Source organism: Phyllobates terribilis, unplaced genomic scaffold, assembly GCF_046119375.1.
Source record: "Phyllobates terribilis strain yellow unplaced genomic scaffold, ASM4611937v1 Scaffold_2__4_contigs__length_985480577, whole genome shotgun sequence".
In the NCBI taxonomy this organism is placed as follows: domain Eukaryota; kingdom Metazoa; phylum Chordata; class Amphibia; order Anura; family Dendrobatidae; genus Phyllobates; species Phyllobates terribilis.
This window is the reverse complement of record NW_027362762.1, coordinates 442,061,714-442,086,458: the sequence shown is the minus strand read 5'-3', so window position 1 is coordinate 442,086,458 and position 24,745 is coordinate 442,061,714. Positions and strand designations below refer to the sequence as shown.

General features: G+C 41.3%; 1 protein-coding gene across 2 annotated transcripts in view; it reads right to left on the bottom strand.

Moving 5' to 3' along the window:
- MMP28 (matrix metallopeptidase 28) overlaps positions 1–24,745 on the bottom strand; it is a 92,885-nt gene that overhangs the window by 5,903 nt on the left and 62,237 nt on the right. The window contains exons 4-6 of one of the 2 annotated variants that reach the window (XM_073670562.1): positions 8,165–8,383; positions 4,645–4,887; positions 67–207 (exon numbers count right to left, since the gene is read on the bottom strand). In XM_073670562.1, coding sequence (XP_073526663.1) covers positions 67–207; positions 4,645–4,887; positions 8,165–8,383 — 603 coding nt within the window. The remainder of the gene's footprint in view (positions 1–66; positions 208–4,644; positions 4,888–8,164; positions 8,384–24,745) is intronic. The other variant, XM_073670563.1, reaches the window with a different exon arrangement.

The window sequence follows — 24,745 nt, the reverse complement described above, 5'->3', positions numbered from 1 at the left end:
TAATAAATAGAAATTAAGTAGAAATTCACATTAACCTTATGACTTTCTCTACTATTTAACGCTTACCCCAAGTTATGGCATCAAACATAGATTGGCAGTAATAACCCTTCCTTTTAGCTCTTGCTTCATTATTGTCTGCACTCCAGTCTTCAAACATGGAAAAATCTTTCCCAGGGCGTTGCACAAGTTTACCACTGGAGGGAGCTCCTGTTTAAAATAAAACAATCAACATACGCTGCAAGTCGACAGACATCATGGCATCACCTCCATATGGCTCGTTTAATATCACAACCATGGTTGTTATGAAGTGTGGGAAGGCTTTCAAATCATGAAAAACACACCCAGACTGTTATTTCTCCTTAATTATATTCTTCTGGCATACTGCAAATCCAACAAACTATTACATGGTATGTCTTCAGGGTGGAGTGCGCTTTATACCACTAACACTTGGCATTGAGCATACTAACATCAGGCTATTCCTCTGCTAATTGGACTTGGAAGCTCAACCATAACGCTTTCTACAATTCTTCTAGTAGGTACGGTTGATATTTTTTGCACGTCAGTCCTCATTAGTCCCATTCTATGAAATTATGTAGTCTGAGAGAATACATGGGTTAATGATTGTAGTGGACAGTTTCCCTAATTACAAGTGGTGTGCACATAGTCTTGGCTACCACATTTACATTACTGAAGGTTTGTTTCTTCATTAAAGGGGATGTTCATTTTTATGAGCCCAGTGCAGTGAAAGAGAAAAAAAAAAGTCCTATACTCGCCTTCTGGAGATAGGGACTGTTGGCAACACAGTACAGAGTGCAGAAGTGCACCATCGGTCCAGGAGGTGAATATAGGCATTTTATTTTTCTTGCTTCACTCTAGGACAATTAAGATAATCTTTTATGGCAGCGGACAACCCCTTTAAAGGGAATCTGTCATCAGGTTTTTGCTACCTCATCTGAGGGCAGTATGGTGTAGGCGAAGAGATCATGATTCCATTGATGTATCACTTAGTTTACTGGGTGTAGCCACTCTGACACAATCAGAGTTCTTAGATTTAGAATGCAGCAGAGCTGAGAGAGCTAACCCCGCCCACACCAGGCTTTCTATAGACAGTGAGCTGCTTATTACATTAGGGGGAGGAGTCGGATGAGTGCCCACGGGCCACCTAGTCACAGCAATGATAATCACCCGGAGATCAAACCTGCAGTGTAAGTAAACAGCAGCACACAGCCTGACATGTCACACATCCTTGAATTCAGTGTTTTAACATACAGATTACATAGCAAAAACCTGCTGGCAGATTCCCTTTAATAATGCTCACAGCCTTTTCTACAATACCTCAGTATGCCTCTGGTGCAGAGGCATAAAGAGATTTTTTTCTAAGAAATCTGAAAGAAAAAAACAGGATTTTTGTTTGTTTCGTTTTATGAAGTTTGCTGCTGTTTTTAATACAATAATGCCTGATCAATAGAAATAGCAAAGTGGACAGAGGAGAAGGGCAATTCGGCTCTGAAACAAAAACCTAGACTACAAAAGTTCTCTATAAAAAACATAGCTACTGGGTGGGGTAAAGCTTAGGTGGTAAGACAATGAGAGCTTTCATTCAGAGTACAGAGAGATGATTATTAATTAGACATTAGGCATCCTTCTCCTCAAAGAGAGAGACAAGCTATTCTGTTTCACTGATCCCTTTTCATATCGTTTCTAACATTTGCATCTTTTTTTGGCAAAAAGACATTCCCATTTTATTATTAATAATATTATATCAATACTTACATCCTAGACATTATTTTATTACTTAGTATTCATGTTGTAATATTATGTTTGCTGCAATCTTTTATTACATAGTTTACATTCTGTCGTCATATTTTATTGTACCAATATATGTATATATCAGCAACTATCAGTAACTATCAGCACTGTGTCTCAGTGGTTAGCACTGTTGCTGGGGTCCTGGGTTCAAATCCTGCCAACAGGGCCAGCGTCACCACCCGGGCTATGGGGACCGTGAGTAGCAAGCGCTGGCACCGGGCCCCCCCAGCATACTTTAAACTGTTTGAAATACTTATCTCTCCTCGTTTCCCCCTGCTCCGGTGTCATAAGCGTCTTCTGACTCTGTGATATCTTAGGGAATAATTTTTATGTATGCAGCATATTCTGCATGGAGCATTATATGGGGCCCATGGGGCCCATTATTCTGCATGGAGCATTATATGGGGTCCATTATTCTGCATGGAACATTATATGGGGCCCATTATTATGTATGGAGCATTATATGTGGTCCATTATTTTGTATAGAGCATTATATGTGGCCCATTATTCTGTATGGAGCATTATATGGGGTCCATTATTCTGTATGGAGCATTATATGGGGGTCCTTTATTCTGTATGGAGCATTATATGGGGGTCCTTTATTCTGTATGGAGCATTATATGGGATCCTTTATTCTGTATGGAGCATTATATGAGGCCCATTATTCTGTATGGAGCAATATATGGGGCCCATTATTCTGTATGGAGCAATATATGGGGCCCATTATTCTGTGTGGAGCATTATATGGGGTCCATTATTCTGTATGGGGAAATATATGGGGCCCATTATTCTGTATGGAGCAATATATGGGGCCCATTATTCTGTATGGAGCATTATATGGGATCCTTTATTCTGTATGGAGCATTGTATGAGGCCCATTATTCTGTATGGAGCAATATATGGGGCCCATTATTCTGTATGGAGCAATATATGGGGCCCATTATTCTGTGTGGAGCATTATATGGGGTCCATTATTCTGTATGGGGAAATATATGGGGCCCATTATTCTGTATGGAGCAATATATGGGGTCCATTATTCTGTATGGAGAATTATATGGGGTCCACTATTCTGTATGGAGCATTATATGGGGCCAATTATTCTGTATGGAGCATTATATGGGGTCCATTATTCTGTATGGAGCATTATATGGGGGTCCTTTATTCTGTATGGAGCATTATATGGGGTCCTTTATTATGTATAGTGCATTATATGAGGCCCATTATTCTGTATGGAGCAATATATGAGGCCCTTTATTCTGTATTGAGCATTATATGTGGCCTTTTATTCTGTATGGAGCATTATATGGGGTCCATTATTCTGTATGGAGCAATAAATGGGGCACATTATACTGTATAGAGAAATATATAGGGCTCATTATACTGTATTGAGTAATATATGGGGCTCATTATACTGTATGGAGCAATATATGGGGTCCATTATACTGTATGCAGGATATGTGGTGCCTGTAATACTATATGGAGTACTATGTGGTGCCCATAATTCTGTATAGAGGACTATGTGTTGTCTATAATACTGTATGGAGGACTATACTGTCAGGTCTAAAATGATAACGTTTGACTGAAGTTGATTGGGTGAAAACACATGACCAGCAGGGTTATCCAGCACCCATACATGTAGAAATGCCTGCAAATGCTCATTTGATGACTGATCGAATCTTTTATGTAGGCCTAAAAGTCATCGCTGTCAGTAGAACTCCCAGTATGGCTATGTGCCTATGATGCAGAAATGCTCAGGATTTTTTCCTGAGCGTTTCTGCATCTCCCTGGCAGAAAAAAATGCATGCGGATTGTACATGCGGATTGTACATGCGTTTTTCTGCCAGGGACAAGCGGATGTGAAGCGTTCTTCACTTGCATTTCCGCATGCGGGTTGACAAGCGCTTTCCAAGCGATTTTAGCATCACTTGGAAAGTGCTTGTCAACTTGGTCACACTATATAAATCCATGCAAACAGCATGGATTTATATAGTGTGACCCCAAAGAATGGTTAAAAATAAAAAAAGAAATGTATACTTACCCTCCGATGGCCCCCGGTGTCCTGCTTCACTCCGTTCTCCCTTGCCGGCAGCGGTGGATTGAAGGACCTGCCGACGTCAGCGTCGCGTGACCCGTCACATGACTCTGACGTCAGCGCAGGTCCTTCATTCCATCGCAAAGTGCCGGGAAGCAAGGAGGAGCGCACCGCGGGCCGCCGGAAGGTAAATATATATTTATTTTTTATTTTATTCTTTTTTTACAGATTTTTTAATGGTACCTGGGTGTGGATGAGACTCTCCTCTCCTCCACACCCGGGTACCATCCGCACATTAGAACGCGCCAATTACGCAAGTACAGATGCAGTCTTGCGGAATTGGCGCGTTCTAATGCAAGTTAATGGCGGCGAAAACGCAGCACTTCCGCAAAATAATTGGTAGTGCTGCGTTTTTTTCCGCAATGATAATCCGCAGCGGAAATTTCCGCAGCATGTGCACAGCACATGCGGATTATCATTGGGGTACATGGCAGGCCTTCTACCAAGCGTTTTTTAAGCGTTTCTGCAGCGTTTTTGCCGCTGCGGAAACGCTTCAAAAACGCATCGTGGGCACACAGCCTATAAGTTGTGAGATGTGCAGCCTACAATATGCAAACTGTGTGGGGACCAAATGATCATGTTAGCAATAGGCATCCCCATAGAGATTGCAATGACCCATGTGAAAGGACTTTTAATAAAGCACCAATTGACAACTGCCCATGTAAAAAGCCATTTAGATGCATTCAGGAACATAATAATATCTGTTACAGGCAACTTGTTCATAATAAACAATGAGGATTTACCATAGAGCATTTGGATAGCCAATATATCATCAAAATTCAGGACATATTCTTTGCCTAATTTCTTGTAATATGGAGACATAAGGGCATTTTTGAAGGGTGAGTGTTGGAGTCCCAGTGTGTGTCCAATTTCATGAGCCAAAACAACAAACAGATTCCTGCCCTTTCCATTCAATGACCAATGCTCAGCACTGTCAAAGTGAGCTTCTCCTCGTCTTGGAAAGAAGGCATGTGCCAAAGCGCCACCTGTTAGAATAACATGGAACCTGTTATTTAATGTTATGAAGCCATAAGGGAATTGAACACTTCTAAAATAAAGGTTAAAACAAAACATTTTAGAAGTCGGTCTATTGGAAACCATGACAGATTATGTATATTAAATAAATGTTAATAACGTACCTGTCTATTCTAGACTATTTATAAGAAGATAAACATTTGTATCATTAAAAGGGGTGTTCTCAAATTCTTAAATTGCTTTAATTAGTTAGTGTGAGGAGCTGCCCACTTACTAAAGACTATGATACTTTTCCAGCAACGGACCACCATTTTTGTCAATATTATTATTGTGTTTTATTAGTGATTTACTTGTTATGTTTTATATAGTTCTGCTAACTTGTCAGTATGTGCACTAGATTCACTTGTAAAATGTCCAGCATTCCACTAATCTGTATCTCAGGAGTATCTAACCATTGTTCCAGCAGCCAATAATCTCATTATGTGTGTGTGTAGATTGTAGACACAGTGGAGCCGTCACCACAGGGGGACTTACATGCAGTCTCAGATGAAGGCTTCTAGAATATTTTTCATTGTTTTAGCTAACAGTGAATGTTTAAGGGGGAAGGCGTGATCATTTCTGACCTGGGAGGGGACTGATGCCAGTGGAAGAAAGGAGAGACATGTTTTAGTAAATGTTGTGTGGAAAGTTTGAAGGAAGAGGATCGAGACCGTGAACCTGGAAGGATGGATAAACATGTTACCATTATGGATTATGTCGGTTGGATTTAAACTTTCTTAAAAGGACTGTTGATACTGGATACCTGTGCTTTCATTGTTTTATCTGCCGTCTAGATCATGGACTGTGGCTACAGACTATATTGGCTGGATATATGAAATCTGTGAGCCAACCAAAAGCTGGGAGACAGTGAGTATGGCCTTATACAAAGCCAGTAGAACTTCTGAACGCAGATTGGGAACTTGAGGACTGAGAGAACTGTATTTTGGCCATTTACCTGGAATTGCTTTATTACCATGGCTGTGATCAATAAAATATTGTTGCATCGTTAACCTGCCTAGGTGATTACTTACAACCCGCAACCTCAGATCTTTACAGTTAGACAGCATGGAAATAAGCAAGTTTGCAATTGACTTGCTTTTTCTATCTGCTGTCATACTCTGCAATAAGAGCTTTTATCATTTATAGTGTGCAGCTGGTTTCCATGAAGCCTGACTTCTAGTGCCTGCCCAAAAGTCAGCAGTAATTACATTCCAGGAGAGGGGTTAACTCTTAACATCCTAGTTTGCTATCTCCTCCCAATAATTTTTATACAGCAGTTAGCTGCCTCGCTGCCCCCCTTCTCTCATCTTCTGAAGGGATACAGTTATAAATCACCAGTCCCCAGCTTTCACTACAGTACTCCTAATCACAGCTCTCTGCTCTTGCTGTCCTGAGCCTTGTGCTTGTTCAATTGCCCTGTTATCTCTACGTGTAAATACAAGGATAAAAGTGAAGACACAGAACCACTGATAGCTAAATGTGTTATAGCAGGACTAGTGCTGGGCTTTACAGTTCTACTATTAATACAGCTCTATTCAGAGTTGTCACTCAAGAAGACAACTTGAGAATACCCCTTTAATTGATATTCAAGCTTTTGAGCTTCTATTCCATAAAATACATATATTGTATATTAGAGCAATATACACTGCTCAAAAAAATAAAGGGAACACTTAAACAACAGAATATAACTCCAAGTAAATCAAACTTCTGTGAAATCAAACCGTCCACTTAGGAAGCAACACTGATTGACAATCAATTTCACATGCTGTTGTGCAAATGGAATAGATAATAGATGGAAATTATTGGCAATTATCAAGACACACTCAATAAAAGAGTGGTTCGGCACGTGGTGACCACAGACCACATCTCAATACCAATGCTTTCTGGCTGATGTTTTGGTCACTTTTGAGTGTTGGTTGTGCTTTCACACTCGTGGTAGCATGAGACGGACTCTACAACCCACAGAAGTTGCTCAGGTAGTGCAGCTCATCCAGGATGGCACATCAATGCGAGCTGTGGCAAGAAGGTTTGCTATGTCTGCCAGAGTAGTGTCTAGAGGCTGGAGGCGCTACCAGGAGACAGGCCAGTACACCAGGAGATGTGGAGAGGGCCGTAGGAGGGCAACAACCCAGCAGCAGGACCGCTACCTCCGCCTTTGTGCAAGGAGGAACAGTAGGAGCACTGCCAGAGCCCTGAAAAATGACCTCCAGCAGGCCACAAATGTGCATGCGTCTGCACAAACGGTTAGTAACCGACTCCATGAGGGTGGTATGAGGGCCCGATGTCCACAGATGGGGGTTGTGCTCACAGCCCAACACCGTGCAGGATGCTTGGCATTTGCCACAGAACACCAGGATTGGCAATGTCGCCGCTGGCGCCCTGTGCTCTTCACAGATGAAAGCAGGTTCACACTGAGTACATGTGACAGACGTGACAGAGTCTGGAGACGCCGTGGAGAGCGATCTGCTGCCTGCAACATCCTTCAGCATGACCGGTTTGGCAGTGGATCAGTAATGGCGTGGGGTGGCATTTCTTTGGAGGGTCGCACAGCCCTCCATGTGCTCACCAGAGGTAGCCTGACTGCCATTAGGTACCGAGATGAGATCCTCAGACCCCTTGTGAGACCATATGCTGGTGCGGTTGGCCCTGGGTTCCTCCTAATGCAGGACAACGCCAGACCTCATGTGGCTGGAGTGTGTCAGCAGTTCCTGCAAGATGAAGGCATTGAAGCTATGGACTGGCCCGCCCATTCCCCAGACCTGAATCCGATTGAGCACATCTGGGACATCATGTCTCGCACCACAGACTGTCCAGGAGTTGGCGGATGCTTTAGTCCAGGTCTGGGAGGAGGAGATCCCACAGGAGATCATCCACAACCTCATCATGAGTATGCCCAGGCATTGTAGGGAGGTCATATAGGCACGGGGAGGCCACACACAATACTGAGCCTCATTTTGACTTGTTTTAAGGACATTACATCAAAGTTGGATCAGCCTGTAGTGTGTTTTTCAACTTTACTTTTGGGGGTGACTCCTAATCCAGGCCTCCATTGGTTAATAAATTTGATTTCCATTGATGATTTTTGTGTGATTTTGTTGACAGCACAATCAAGTTTGTACAGAACAAAGTATTCAATGAGAATATTTCATTCATTCAGATCTAGGATGAGTTATTTTTTAGAGTATTCCCTTTATTTTTTTGAGCAGTGTATTTTTTAATCAAAGTTTACAAGGAGGAATAGAATACCACCTGGTCCATCAAATGCATGTCTGGCGCCATCATTGTGCTCTCCATCAAAGAATGCCAGGCGAATATCTGCAGAATCTCCTGTGGCTTCTGAGAATGCCAAGGAAGAGACATTACCCCATAACTGAAATGCTGCTTTAACAGCCTGTCTTACTTGATGCTGGGACAAATACCAAGGCCAGTTCAGAATCTGATAGGTCAGATGACGTTTATACCATTTACCTGTATGACAGAAAGAAATATGAGTGGTAAACATATGAATGGGTGTGAAGCAGACTTACATCGATAGGTTTCAAAGGTTGCAGACTACTAAATATCCCCCATTAAACATATCAAATGCAGGTTAGCAATCCAAAAATACAATTTGATCTGAAAAATATTTCCTAAACTCATAATCTTGCCCTAAAGAAAATAAACGCTGCTTAGACTATGCAGAGAATCAGCATCATGGTCCTATCTTATCTATGTCTGGTATTAGCATTTGCACTACAAACTAAATCCAGTTTATAAGACGGCTACAAATATGTAATATTTAAAGTGGACCAGCCATACTGTCACCTACAATAGCTTTATAAAGTGTTAGGAAACGGAGTAATAACACTTTATAATATATATACACAATGTTAGATAAAGCAGCACAAGAGAAATTAAGACTGTAATGATTTGTGCGACAAATGCAACATAACAAGCATTATACGCAATGTATTTTGCTTTATGGTTGGTGATTTTTTTTCCTGAGTAAGACATTTCTTTACTGTTTTTTAAATTATTTTTTTCATTAATTTTAAAACACCAGAAAATTACTTAAGGGAAATTCATCAAAACTGATGTTTTTATGCCAGTGATGATCCAGACTGTGGGAATAAAATACGCTAAATTCATCAAGAGGCATGCTCATCTTTCAGTTGCCTGTGCGCCAGAGTCAGAAAATGTATTTAGTTACAGATTGGAGTACATTTATGATATAATATATGCCATGTTTGTAGCATAAAATATAGTAAATATACAGTAAATGTGTCACACTGTGCTAAACTACGCTCCTCCCTCTAAGCACTGCCCACTTTTTTAAAAGTTTGCAGAAGAAGCCAATCAGTAGCCTCAAAGTCACATACTGCTGGCATTATGGTTTCCATCGCTGAGCAGTGATGCTTAGAACAGGTATAGTAGCGTGTACTTTTTAATAAACTTAGCGTATTTCTTTGGTATTATTGCCTCAACCCCCTGATGACGCCAAGTAGGTGAAACATATCGGGAGTGCTATGAACTGTTCTGCTTCAGTTAGCAAGTGAGACTGTTTGTAATTTTCCCCTAATACGGAGCATCTGCCTTATGGGGTTTTTACCTTCCTCTGTAAAACATGCTAGGTTATAAATTGAACTGAGTGGACTTAAAGCGCACCTGTCAACAGGATTGTGCTTAGTAAACCGCATACACTGTCCGGTGGGCGCCGTTATACTGAGTAAAATGATACCTATGTTGATGAAATCCGTCCAATGGTTCTTTTACAATCTTTATTTCCATTTCTGACATAATGATATGCATGTGCCCTGGTAATCTCATTATGTATTCATGTATGCCTATCTCTGCCTTGTGACAGGTCACTGTGCTTTCATCTCTCGGCAAACGTGAGATGTTACAGCGCATGAGCTGGCTGCGGCCATTTTGGGGGGGAATGTAAATTTCACTTTGTGACACAAATTACACAGTCAGTATGTAAAATAGTAGGCAGGTCACTGAAAGCACAGGGACCTGTCAGAAGGCACAGATAGGAATACATGAATACATAATGAGAGCACCAGACCACATTATGTCCGAAATGAAAGTAAAGATTATAAAAGAATCACTGGACGGATTTCATCAACAAAGGTATCATTTTACTCAGTGTAATGCCGCCCACCTGACAGTGTATGTGGTTTACTAAGCACAATCCTGCTGACAGGTGCGCTTTAAGTCTATTTTCAACCTTAAAAAGTATGAAACTACTACTTTAATAACAGAAATATTTAGCTTCTCATGTGGAAAAACAGTTGCAGAACCTTTGTGTGATCTACAGAAAAAAAAATTGTTAAGCCCTCAAGCAGTCAAATGTTAGTTTTGCAAAATGATTCATGTTTGGTCACATCAACTGAAGATCCTGTCTTATTTGGTTGACACGTGTTCATTGAAAGATGAAGTATGACATGCTTTGACATGAGCCTCAGTAATAATGTCATTCCTATGATTCAGCATGCAGTGTTTGAGCACATACCTCTAGTAGCTACAACCATTCTATTTCCTTTTTATTACAAATCAAATATAGACAAACACTCAAACAAGTTCTACCTGGGATTATACGTGTGTAGGATTTGACAAGTGAGTAAAATATTCAAACTGTTTTAAAACAGAAAACTGATGACTGACAATTAACAATTGTCGGAAATGTTCTAGCACATCTGAATTCAGAGCCATATTTAACATGTACAGATCTTTTCAGAGTTAGGTTATTCACATGTTTAGGTAGTTCTGAAAGTTTAATAATACTAACCAAGCAATCAGCAAAAAAGTACCGTAATACACAAAAATGTCACATATGTACTCTTACAGTCAAAAGTATGTGGACACCCTCCTACTTATGGAGTTCATTTGTTTCAGCCACAACCATTGCCAACAGATACATACAAGCTAGCACACAGCCATGCAAATCAACACAGAGAAACAATGGTGGCAGTATGGGCATGCCTAGTCATGTGGCACTGTAAGAGGATATCTCCTTAGGCACTAATCAGTTTGGGAAATTTTTGATCTGCCTTGGTCATCTGTTAGTGCCATCATTAAGATGTGGAAGTGTCTAGGAGTTAACCACATCTAAAGCAAATTCTTAGAAAGTGGCTACCAAATACGGACTTGGATGTTGTGTAAAAGTCCCTCCATATTCTGTTACACAGACATTAGCAAGAACTGTGCTTCAAGAAATTATTTTTTATGGCCGAGCATCTGCTCACCTGCCAAAGATCACCATGTAAAATACCAAGAGTCAGATGGAGTGGTGTAAAGGATGCCTCTGGAGTAGTGGAAACATATTTTCTAGAGTGATTAGATATATTTCGCTATGAACAAACCTAGCTTTGGAGAAGCTCCAGAGAATGGTAACTACTAACTACCTTAATAGTATGAGGCTTTTGTTCTAAGAACCCGATATCGAATGAAGGGCAATGTTAAAAGCATATTGTACAATTATCTAAAATTGTCCTTCTGCCAACAGGTTGGAGAAGGCCCTTTTCTGTTTCGGTGTGACTGTGCTCCTGTGTACAAATCAACATCCATAAAGTCATGGTTTGTAACATTTTGGTGCATGATCTCACAAATGCCATTTTGACGGAATAGGCACAGATTAGTACAGACACACTCAAAGTGTTGTGGAAAAAATCTCCCAGAAGAGCGAAAGGTGTGATAACCACAAAACTATGTTAACGCCCATTGTTTTGGAATGGAAGGTCCGAAAATTTCATATAGTTGTGATGGTCATGTGTCCACATACTCAATGTCTACTTGAATATAACCCTTTCTATATTGCCAAAAGTAGATGAGTAGCACTGTTGTGTTATAATTACAGTTGGACATAAATTAAGCTTCTCATATTGTGAAGAGCATCATAATAAGAGTCATGGTGTGAAATGGGCACATAGTAACATGGTCAAAAAGAAAAACAAACCCTCCCATTGCTTGGGGCTCCCATTGATCCCAAGAATAGGACTTTGCTGAGCCTCGTTTAAATGGAATGGTGGTCAAGCATGCACACATTCGCTTTATTCATGGTATATAGAACTGCTGGAGAAAGCATATCACAGTGCTCTGCTTTTTCCGGAAGTTCCATAAACGATGCTTCAGCAAATGTGTATATGTTCCATCTCTGCTCCATTGTAATGAGGTTCTGGAGAGAAACAGTTCTTTGGATCAGTGGGGCTTCCACTTGTTGGAGCCCCAGATATCACCACGTTATCCCTTAACTTTCTTTTTAAATGCACTGTTATTGTGCATTCAAAATAGGCCTGACCTATGGATGGGTTATAAAAGGCTTTTCCCAAGTTTGAAAGCTAAGAAAATATATAATTATTGTAATTAATTTGAAATGTTCATCATTTAACTTTTTCTATGAAGTACAAACTGCAACATATAAATGCAGTGTAAAATGATTGCATAACTCAAATTCTAGGTCACAAAGCTCTCTTCTAGTCCTCCATTCATTCACATTTTCAATTGCCCTTGTGTCACATGACTTTTGTATTAAAAATGCATGGAATCGATATTTTGTGCCACTCTGGGCCCTAATTTGGTCAATTGCAGGGGCAGACATATATGGTTCCTATTTTACACTTCAAAGCCAATAGGAGAGTAGAGAGTTGTACATGCCAGTATACAAACTATTTCAGCAGCCATGAGCATTATGTTATAATATACGGTATTATAGGATATGTTATACATTCTAAAATATTGCACCACTGAAAAAAAAGAAAACAAGTCAGATAGTCATTTGTTTTTATACATAGGAGATATCACTGATGGGTAATTTATTCTGCCTATATTCACGCCAGGCGAAGAATCAAGACTCAAGGTCCCAGTGAATCACTGAACTAGTCATAACAAGGTGATGAGTAGGAACAACATAAACTCTCACAATAGAGTCTAAATGAATGTACTCATTACAGGACATGTGAATGCTGATTGCTAATGGTTCCTCAGGTAATGCATTTATCACCCATTTATCTTAAGGGTTCATTACTGACCTCTTCCTGCCCTTTTATCATACACTTTGTAATTAGCAGCCAAGGTTGTATGCTCCCCATAGCTATTTTCAGCCCAGTCTTTTTGATGTTCTTCACGCAGGTGTCAGTTTCAGATGGTGTTTGTGATGTTTAGTGATGCACATTAGTAAAGTACTTATGAAAGAACATGATTCAAAGCATGCTGCTCAATTACATAGAATTACCTACAGAAACCATGAAAACAGCCAAAAGTTGTGATTAAATAACAATTATAAAGAAGTAGCATTAAAATTGTGTGTTCTGATGTAAAAAATAGGACTAGGTCCAGGGGCATAGATGGGGAAGGCTGACAGGTGCCCTTGGTACCCTGCGGACACTCCAGGAAGAGACTCTGCCTTAGGCTCAGTATTTAGATCAGGGCTTGTGCAACAAACTGAAAGTTTGGCCCAGGCAAAGTAAAGCTTAGCCAAGTCTCTGACTACGGTCTTGTCATAAGAATGTCACACGGTATGTATCATATACGCAGCACAGTTCTCCTAAATGGCTTGACCCAAGGCATAAAATCTAATGATCAAACCACACTAGACTGAAGTACACAAGAAGCAAAAGAATATGTGCTAGAATAAAAAAAAGTTTGTAACAACAAATTGATCAGCGCTATTCTCAGAACAGCAAATAAATTCAAGACAAGCTTATCACCGATGCATTGGAACCATTTGTGGTGGCGTTACACTTCTATAAAATAGAAATATAGACAAAACTTCAAATAGGAAAAGCAAGTGGCACTTACCAATGTTGTAACAGTTTTATTGTAACTTGTCCATTACATTGTGTAAAGTGCAAGTAAGGCTTAAAAGAAGAATGCCAGGCACCCCTAGTATGCCTGGTGTTCTCACCCCCCCACCAACTTAATTCATCACATTTTGTAAAGTTCATGTACAATAAAGCAGAAGTTGCATGTGGCACTCACCAATGCTGTAACTCTTTTATTGTAACTTGTCCATTACATTGTGTAAAGTGCAGGGGGTAAAGGAAGAAAGCCAGGTGTTTTAGTATGCCTGGTGTTCCCCCCCACCCTCCACCAACTTGAACTTTACAAGATGTAATGAATTACACTGTGTGCAGAATTATTAGGCAAGTTGTATTTTAGAGGATTATTTTAATTATTGATCAACAACTATGTTCTCAATCAACCCAAAAGACTCATAAATATCCAAGCTTAATAATTTTGGAAGTTGGAGAGGTTTTTTTTTAGATTTGGCTATCTTAGGAGAATATCTGTTTATGCAGGTAGCTATTACTGTGCAGAATTATTAGGCAACTTAATAAAAACCAAATATAATCCCATCTCACTTGTTTATTTTCACCAGGTAAACCAATATCAGTGCACAAAATTTAGAAATAAACATTTCTGACATGCAAAAACAAAAAACAAAAAAATTAGTGATCAGTATAGCCAACTTTCTTTATGATGACACTCAACAGCCTTCCATCCATAGATTCTGTCAGTTGCTTGATCTGTTTTCGATCAACATTGCGTGCAGCAGCCACCACAGGATCCCAGACACTGTTCCGAGAGGTGTACTGTTTTCCCTCCCTGTAGATCTCATGTTTTATGATGGACCACAGGTTCTCTATGGGGTTCAGATCAGGTGAACAAGGGGGTCATGTCACTATTTTTTCTTCTTTTAGACCTTTACTGGCCAGCCACGCTGTGGAGTAGTTGAATGCATGTGATGGATCTTTGTCCTGCATGAAAATCATGTTTTTCTTGAACGATACTCACTTCTTCCTTACCACTGTTTGAAAAAGTTGTCTTCCAGAAACTGGCAGTAAGTCTGGGAGTTAAGCTTCATCCTCAACCCGAAAAGGTCCCACAAGTTCATCTTTGATGATACCAGCCCATACCAGTACCCCACCTCCACCTTGCTGGCGTCTGAGTCGGAGTGGAGCTCTCTGCCCTTTATTGGTCCAGCCTCTGGCCCACCCCTCTGGCCCATAAAGAGTCACCCTCATTTCATCAGTCCATAAAACCTTTCAAAAATCAGTTTTAAGATATTTCTTGGCCCATTCATGACGTTTTATCTTATGTTTCTTGTTCAAAGGTGGTCGTTTTTCAGCCTTCCTTACCTTGGCCATGTCCCTGAGTATCGCACACCTTGTGCTTTTTGATACTCCAGTAACATTGCAGCTTTGATATATGGCAAAACTGGTGGCGAATGGCATCTTGGCAGCTTCTCGCTTGATTTTCCTCAATTCATGGGCAGTTATTTTGCGCCTTTTTTGGCCAACACACTTCTTGCGACCCTGCTGGCTATTTGCCATGAAACGCTTGATTGTTCGGTGATCACGCTTCAAAAGTTTGGAAATTTCAAGACTGCTGCATCCCTCTGCAAGACATCTCACAATTTTGGACTTTTCAGAGCCCATCAAATCTATCTTCTGACCCATTTTGCCAAAGGAAAGGAAGTTGCCTAATAATTAAGCACACCTTATATAGGGTGTTGATGTCATTAGACAACACCCCTCCTCATTACAGAGATGCACATCACTAGATTTACTTAATTGGTAGTTGGCTCTCAAGCCTATGCAGCTTGGAGTAGGACAACATGTATAAAAAGTATCGAAGTGATCAAAATACGCATTTGCCTAATAATTCTGCACGTGGTGTATGTACAATAAAGCAGATTTTGCATGTGACACTCACCAATGCTGTAACCCTTTTACTGTAACTTGTCCATTACGCTGTGTAAAGTGCAAGTAAGAGGTAAAAGAAGAAGGCCAGGAGCCCTTAGTATGCCTGGTGTTGTCCCCCCCACCAACTTGAACTTTACAAGATCTAATGAGTGATTTGCAAGAAAGCAGAAGTTGCATGTGGCACTCACCAATGGTGTTTTTCGTATTGGAAGCTTTACATGTGCCAGAGCTAGAAGAGACTACATGTATAGTATTAATAGTTGGCAATTTGTTATTGGTGAACTGGACATCTCATCTGATGAGCCCAGTAAAAAGGGGAGTTGTAATGGCAGGTGGCATCCTATTCACAATAATATGACTATTAGTAATGGAGTCACCCATGGTGATCAATATTTACAGAGTTATACATATAGTATTGTGGTTTTCTTCTATTCCCTGACATTAGCACAATGATCAGTCACTATCACCATCCTGCTGGAAATACCCAACAGCTGTGCCCATGTGAACCAGGATTGCACAGCATTGTGCAGGATCACCCACTATATACATAGAAATTATAATGTCGGAGGGGTTGGACCATGAAGCTCATCCTTTGGGAACATGACATATGAGGTGTACCTTGAATTCTCCTACTTAAAATCTTAGATAATGTTAAAGGGGTATTCCCATCTCCAAGATCCTATCCCAATATTTAGTAGGTGTAATAATAATAATATTAGCAAATACCTCCAATTAGTAATGTAGTATAGTATTTTTGATTCACTATCTCTCTTACCTCATGTGCAGGCATCGCAGGACCTTAGGTATCCATGGTTACGACCACTAGCAACTAGCTGACTAACTGTGACTTTATCAGTGGACGTAACCATGGATACCCAAGGTCCTGCGATGCCTGAACATGAGGAAAGAGACCTAGCGAATCAGAAAAAATATACTACATTTCTAATTAGAGGTATTTGCTAATATTATTATTATTACACCTACTATATATAGGGATAGAATCTTGGAGATGGGAATACCCCTTTAAGGCTAAGTGCCCACGATGCAGAAATGCTGCATATTTTTTCCTCTTCTCCCTGGCAGGAAAAACGCATGCGGATTTTACATGCGTTTTTCCCGCCAGGTACAAGAGTTTGTCAAGCGTTTTTGCAAGCATTTCTGCATGCAGGTTATCAAGCGCTTTTCCAAGCGATTTTAGCATCACTTGGAAAAGTGCTTGACACTTGTTCACACTATATAAATCCATACAACCGGCATGGATTTATATAGTGTGACCAAGTAATAGTTAAAAAAAAAGAATAAAAATGGTAAAAAATAAAAAATAAAGATTATACTCACCTTCCGATGTCCCCCGTCCTCCTCAGCGATGCGTCCGGTCTGTTGTACTGCTCGCGGTGGTGTGAAGGACCTGCGGTGACGCCATTTAGTCATGTGACAGGTCACGCGACCGGACGCATCGCTGAGGAGGCCGGGGGACATCGGAAGGTGAGTATAATCTTTATTTTTTATTTTAAATTCTTTTTTTAACAGGTTCTGGAGGAGAGTCTCCTCTTCTCCAAACCCAGGTACCATCCACACATTGAACCGTGTGATATCCGCATGTGCAGATGCAGTGATGCGGATGTCACGCGGTCCAATGCAAGTCAATGGCGTCGATTACGCTGCGTGTCCGCAAAATTAATGGACATGCTGCGGATTTTTCCGCAATGATAATCCGTAGCGGAAATTTCCACAGCATGTGCACAGCACATGCAGATTATCATTGGGGACCATGGGGCATGAAATTCCGCAGCAAAAACGCTTGAAAAACGCATTGTGGGCATGCAGCCTAACTGTATTCATGTAGTGTTAAAGGTGTTTTTATGGGCACTCAGTGACATATGTATAAGTCAGTGTTACAGCCAGGAAATACTTCCCTGTGAAGTAAGAAGGCTGTCTAGTATTTACCATGTCTCAGGGTTGAATAGACTCAGACAGTGTGCGCAATGATTACACACACAATCATTAGAGCACATTAATCATTAAAACCCCTGTGATCCTCTTCAGACTCCAGATAAAATTCTCAGCATTTTTGAGCCTTCTCTGGGGTGTGGTTCCTTCAGTTCAGGTTAATACAAAAGGCTACATGATGAAAGCAGGCATTTTAAGGGCAACACAGCGCAGTCAGCAGATCTATAGACAAAAAATATTTGAACTTGTTTTAACACATAGATTATATGCAACTGTTCAGGCAAAGAAGCTTGTGTATACATATACTGTATATCTGAATAATGTGTCTGCTGCATCATGGGTATGTACTGCTGCCAGGCCTTTTCACGCTAGCTTCAGTAGTATTGTAGACAAACAAAGTGAAGTCACATTAATAATATTATTATTCTAATACATTATCATGTTGCTGAAATTTACAATAGATTTTTTCAGAATGTCATTATGCACTTGGGCAATCATCCAAGTCTAAGGACAAAAAATGTTATTAAGGCATGAAAGAAATGCATGTAAATATCAATGGTATCAGTGACCGTGAAACAAATAGCGTCATCCCTTCATCATTCCTGATAAAGCACACTGTGCGAAACGTGCGTCGGGAGGGCTGGGCATCTTGACTCCTCTCTACTTTAGTTGGTATTATACCTATGGCCCTGCATTGTTTATACATGAGTTTTATTATGTAGCGCTGTTTGTTTCACTGTTACTGATACCCTTGATATTTACATGCAGTTTTTCATGCCTCTGTAATGTTAGTTTGGAATGTCAGCACATTGCTTATTTTACTATAAACTAATGTTTATTAATTACTGGCTGCCATTCTACATTGCATACTTTGTAATTTTTTGGTCCTGGCTCCTCTCTTAAGTGTTCACTGCACCATTTTATACAATTATGCTATTATTTACATTTGCATGGGAATAGAACCATTTTTGGGGGAATTTGAATTTTGGTCCGTTTTTATTAGTATTTTTTCAATAAAGTATGTAACTTGTTATATTACTGGGTGGTCATGGATTTGTTGGACTATATTGGTGCTACTATTATATAAAGTAGGTTACATGCGTTTTTTTTTTCATTGCGTTTTTACTGCGTTTTTGATTCTGCAGTTTGTGGTATGTCATGATTTAAATAAAGCTGCTTTGTTTTTGAAAAATTTGCTGGTATTTGACTTTGAAAAACTTTATTGATACAGTCATCTGCGAATAACATGCGTTTTTCAGTGCGTTTTCACCGTTTTTTTTACCAGCAGATTTTCCACATCTAATAAATAATAATAATCTGCTCATAGAATTCAGCGTGCTCCCAAGAGAAATTGAAGTTGTAGATTTGAAACATGCACCACAAGTCAATTTCACAGCATAAAAAATAAGCACAGTGGGCGTAAGATTTCTATCTATAAATCCCATCCACATTGCTGTAACTGTAGGACGCTGCGTTTGAAGTCATTTTTGGAACACAGCCTTAGGCCCCCTTCACAGGTCAGTGTCTCCAGTACGTGTGGTGTCATTTTTCACACGTACTGGAGACACTTATACATGCACACCCATTATAATCTATGGGGCTGCACACGTGTGATCCACACATAGACATGTCTGTTTTTTTCTGGCAGTACGGATGGCGATATGTCCCACACACAGATGACATACATCACCAGTTTATTACAAAAAATGTTCAAATGCAGCTCCGACATTACTGCTATTCACAGATGCCAGGGCCGGATTCGGAGAGCGCTCAATTATGTTGGAGCTGTGTGTCAACATTTTTTCTAATAAATTGGGGAACGAGAGACAGTCTCTTGTTTTTATTTCGCTCTTTGTATGTCTTTTAGGTATCCATTTCTGGACTACATCAGACCTGCATGTTTTTTTTTGTTGTTTTTTTATAAATTGGTGAACCAGGGAAAGTGAGAGAGGGAGTGTTAATTAAAATAAACTTTTTTGTGTGTTTTTATTTTTGATTACTGGGTTAGTAATGGGGGTGATTGCCACCGCACCAGAGCAATCGGGAAGAGCCGGCAAAGTGCCAGAATTGGTCCATCTAATGTGATGCGCCACTTTTGGGGCGGCTGCGGGCTGATATTTTTAGGCTGGGAAGAGCCAGAGATCCTTCCAAGACTGATAATATCAGCTCACAGTTGTCTGCTTTATCTTTGCTGGTTATCAAAAATAGGGGGGGCCCCACGTCATTTTCTTCATTTATTTATTAGCTTAATACATGTACATTAAGCTACACACACAAAGCAGTAATTATATATCGCACAGATATCCATCTAGCCATCTACTGTATTTACCTAACATCTATCTATCTCTCTAGTTTTCCATATCTTTAACACCTAAATATCTGTCATTTCTATTCTGCATTGTATTCCGGTATGTGCCACAAGGACGACACACACGTACAGACGAATGGCACACGAAGGACGAAAAAGTACACACGCACACGGATAAGACCGGTAATGGTTTTTCAAATACCGGAAATATCAGGACATGTGAAGGAGGCTGGTCAGTATTTAACATCAGTATTTGTAAGCTAAAACCAGGAGGGGAACAGTCAGAGGAAAAGTATAATAGAAACACGTCACCACTTCTGTATTTATCACCCACTCCTGGTTTTGGCTTACAAATACTGAGGTAAAAAACAGACCAACTACTGAATGTGTGAACGAGGCCTAAAGAAGAGAAAAAGCAAATGCCCACAGAGATGTTGTGATATACACAGAGTCAGGTGATGGGAAAATTTGCAGCTTTATTACCGGGGAACATTACTATGGAAGTAAGGGGCACAGAAGAAAAAAGGAAAACTTTTCCAGAATCAGTGAAGGAGCAGCAATGGCCTCTTTAAGGCCTCGTTCAGACGACCTTGATTTTTCACACACCAACTGTTAATCATCAGTGTTTTGGATCTGAATTTCATCAGTGTTTGGTCAATAAATCAGTTTTCAGCGAAGAAAAACTCATTTGTTAGTCACAGACAGCACACAGACTGCACCAATGCCGTCCATGCTCTGAACCAGATTTTCCTGAATCCATAGACTTGTATGGGTAATTTTGATCTATGACTTGGATCAAAAACAGAAATGTCCCTGTGATTTTTTGTGAAACTCTCGGTCTGCAAAAAAGTGCACATGTGAACAGCTCAGTAAACTGTAATGGGCTTGTACTCCATCCATGAAAAGGGATGCAAAGGCCTCCCAGAGACAGCAGGCACTCTGCGCAGCAATCCCTAGCTTTTTTGTGAAACCACTAGACATCACCTGATAACATCTTTCAGGTTTAAGCTCGACAATTTCAGCTCACATAGCTGCAACGTGTAATTGAATCGAACAGTAACAGATTATTTACAATTTACATCATAACCTGCCTCTCCTAACACTAGTTATTTTCTCTGGAGTTACCTCTACTTAGATTACTAGAACACAATATCCAGTGATGACTATGCCAACTATACTCTTTCCAGTTTCTTCTCATCTCAACCTTTTCTTTTCCAAAAAGTCCATAATGCCAAAACCCCAACCATGGGACCATGGCAGCTAGTTTTGAGGATCGCAAAGGTCCCTCTTACGGCTTTTTGCAGTCACGGGTGTGTCAAGTGTGACAGACAGTCTTTCTGGATCCAGCTGTAGAAGGTCATTGCGCTTGGCTCCACGGGCACCTTCTTGATCTTTTCATCTGTGTAGTCTAGGGATATCCTTCTCCCTCTAGGACCTAGCAGTGACCTCTACCTTCCGCTGCTAATTGACACACCCTTTCTGCATGTTTAAATACCATCAGTCTCTCCAGAGAGTCGCCGGTAATAGCTCTATTTTCCTCTGCCCAGGCTTGAAGCACTAGTAGCCGCGTAGAGTCTTCTTGGAGCGCCCTTCGAGGATAGTTGGCGTTATCTCTCTGGTGTCTTCTCAAGCTAAGTGTATTCTGTTTACCTGTTTGTCTTTAGTTGTAGTGGGGGCTGACTAGTACTCACCCCGTCCCCTCCCTATCCAGGTCCTATCGTTAGGGGCAGTCAGGGATTAGGTTTCCTGCTTGGCTATAGGTGCAGAACCTATTTAGGGAAGATAGGGGACTTAGGGTGTTGTCAGATCTGCCTAGGGGTCTCCACTCCCCCTTTCCCTAGTGTTTGGGCTTCCTCCCCTTCTTCCCATCGTTGTGCACTTAGTCCTTCTCTCACCTTGCGTGACACTTGCCCTGAGTGCCCAGTACTTCTTGCCATACAAAACCTTTTACAGCAAGCTGTAATTCAGTGCGTTTCATTCTATGTTATTCATTGGGGTGCTGCTAGTCGGAGAAATGCTGAATGTAATGGAGACAGAGGTACATTAGGGCCTTTTACTACAGTTTTTTTATCATTTTGTGTTAATGTTATGAGGCTTAAAATACATTTTGAGGATGTTTATCTGATATTTTATCATTACACAAGTGATCTGATACACTTCATTTATCACGATGAACATGTTGCTGTATTTGCAGAGCGTGCAATAGAGTGGAGAAGTAAAGGAAATTGATGTATTAACGTTAGCAGGTCATATTGTACTGCTTATAAATGCTGCAGTAACAAAGTGTGGGGTATACTTGGGGCAGTTGATACATAGAAAATGGGGCTGGCTTAGCTACTGTAAGCAGAACCCCTTAATAAACAGCACTGATTGTCATAGGAAAATGCTGTAATGTGCTGATCTTATATCAGAACTGGGCCTGCCAGGGACAGAGGCCAAATGCTGAAGATTCGGACATCTTTGGCAATAAAAGTAACAAGTTCTATCTATTTAGATTGAGAACAGATGTAAAGACTTTTTTTCTTTCAGCCTTTCATTATGTAAGGTTTTGTCATTTGTAGTATAACATCTGGATGACAGATGAAAAAACAGACAACTAAGATAATTAAAACGCCTCCAGGGAACATGCGTGGTGTGACATTTGACCATTTTTATTCCTCAATACCTGCCCCGACTTGACCTAATTACTAAATCAAGTTGAAAAAATTGTTACAAGCAAGAGCACTTGTTTCAAAATATTATAACTCACTGACAATTTATATAGGAAACCGTTTTTTTGCTGTAGGTAATTAGGGATCAATGAATGCAGAGATAATATTCAAAACAAAATATGTTCCTTCATACAAATAGTGACAGATGGATATTTAACATTATTATATATTATTTATTATTTTAGTATGTTGTCTGAAGATCCACAGTAAATTCACAAGTACCAACAAGTCCAGATTAAGTTTAAAGGGAATCAGTCAGTAGAATCAACCCTCCTAAGTCATCTATATGGCCATGTAGATCATAGAAGCAGAATAAAATGACATCTTGATATCTGTGATCCAATGTCTTATTCCAGAGAAATTCATGTTTTTGTTAATTAATGTGTAAATGAGCTGTTAAAATCTATGGGCCGGACACAAATCTCTCTGAGAATCTACCTCCAGAACTCATTTTAAATGAAATGAGAGTTACCAGTGTGAGACATGTAGATCAGGAGAAGTTCTGGAGACATATAGATCAGGAGAGCAGACTGTCAGTCATTACATGTCTCATACTGGTAATGCCTCATTTCATTTACAACCAGTTCTGGAGGCAGGTTCTCAAGGAGATGTGTGTCCGGCCCATATATATTAAAAAAATGTGAATTTTTCTGGAATAAAACCTCAGATCTCAGAAATTAAGGAATCATTTTATTCGGCTTCCTGTGAGTTACATGCCCATATAGATGGTGTGGCACCCCAGGGGTCTGGTTGCCACAGTAATAGAAATATTATGTCTGAGAGCAAGTGGGAGGTTTCTCTGGTCAGGAGCCCTAAGCATGCAACACGGCCCACCCAGACCTGGGAGGGGAGGAATCTGCCCTTATAAACTGGGTCTGGGGCGGGATTAGTGAGTGAAGTTCCAGACACAGGGAGAGTTACAACAGGAGCTCTGTAGGAGCAGGAGCGAGTGCCAGAGGCTGGAAGCTAGAAAGCTCGCCTTGGCTGAAGACACTAAACCCGGACACGGAGTCCGAGGCTGTGGGGACATCCAGGTCCAGCAACAGAATCCAACCGGCAGGGGATTCCATGTCCTCTGGCCTTAGAAGCCCGGAGGCACGGTCACAATCAAGGGACCAGCACCGCCATCGTGAAGCGGAGGCTAACGGAAGGCCCCAAGTCACCGGCCATACGGGTGAGCACCACACGGTATACTCAGGGACGTGGGCTACTTCTACCCGCATAGAGCAAGATAGCCAGGAAAGAGTGCAGATAGTCGGGGAGGCCTACAACTCCACCTGGCCAGGGGAGATCCTGCTTGCTCACAGACTGACCAGGCCCCTACTGCTAACCAGTACTCCCGTGAGTGTCTGCTTTATACCATCAGTAAAGACCCTGAACTGCACCACACGTCTCTGTGTTTCATTGCCGCACCAGCACCATTACTTCTGGGACGCTCACACCATCACTCCCATCATTCACTCTAGCTGCCCTGAGGCAATACTTCTCCCGTGGGGAGTTATCCCATACTCGGTTGCGCAAACAACATCAGCCTCAGCGGTCTGCAGAGCAGCGGCGGTCCCCCACTGACCGCAATCCACGGGTGGCGTAGTCGGACAATTACAATACCAATAGACTGCCACTGGTTTGACCGCCCTGGGCATGGATCGGGTCACCGCCACGGAGAACCACAACCCCCAGCGATCCGGCTCCGGGTATCCCCCTGCACAGCACAGGCCCAGGGGGCACGTCAACTTTGGCGTAGTCGGCAGGATTTCGTGCCCGTAACCACCGGGTACTGCGTGCCTGAAAAAGACTTTTGAACTTACCTGTGGTGAAGTTTCCCGCCATCTTGGACCGTTTCCCGCCGTCTTTTGCCTTCTTCCCGCCATCCGCATCTGCTTCCCGCCTTCGGACGCCATCTTCGGGACGCCGCGCGGGAAGAAGAGGGGCGTGGACGCCGAAAGCGCGCGAGATCCGAAGCTCCGCCCCACGCTCCGCCCCACGCTCCGATGCTGCGCAAGGTCCTGGAAGGGAGGAAGAGCGACGCTGACGTCATCGGAGCGTGACGCCAGGTCCTCTACCCCGACGATTGACTGCGGAGCCGCGGCCTACGGAAGAAGAGCATCGCAAGGTAGGCCACGGTCCACTAGGGGGGAAGGAGGATGTCGGACACCGAGGGGAGCTCCACCGCCAC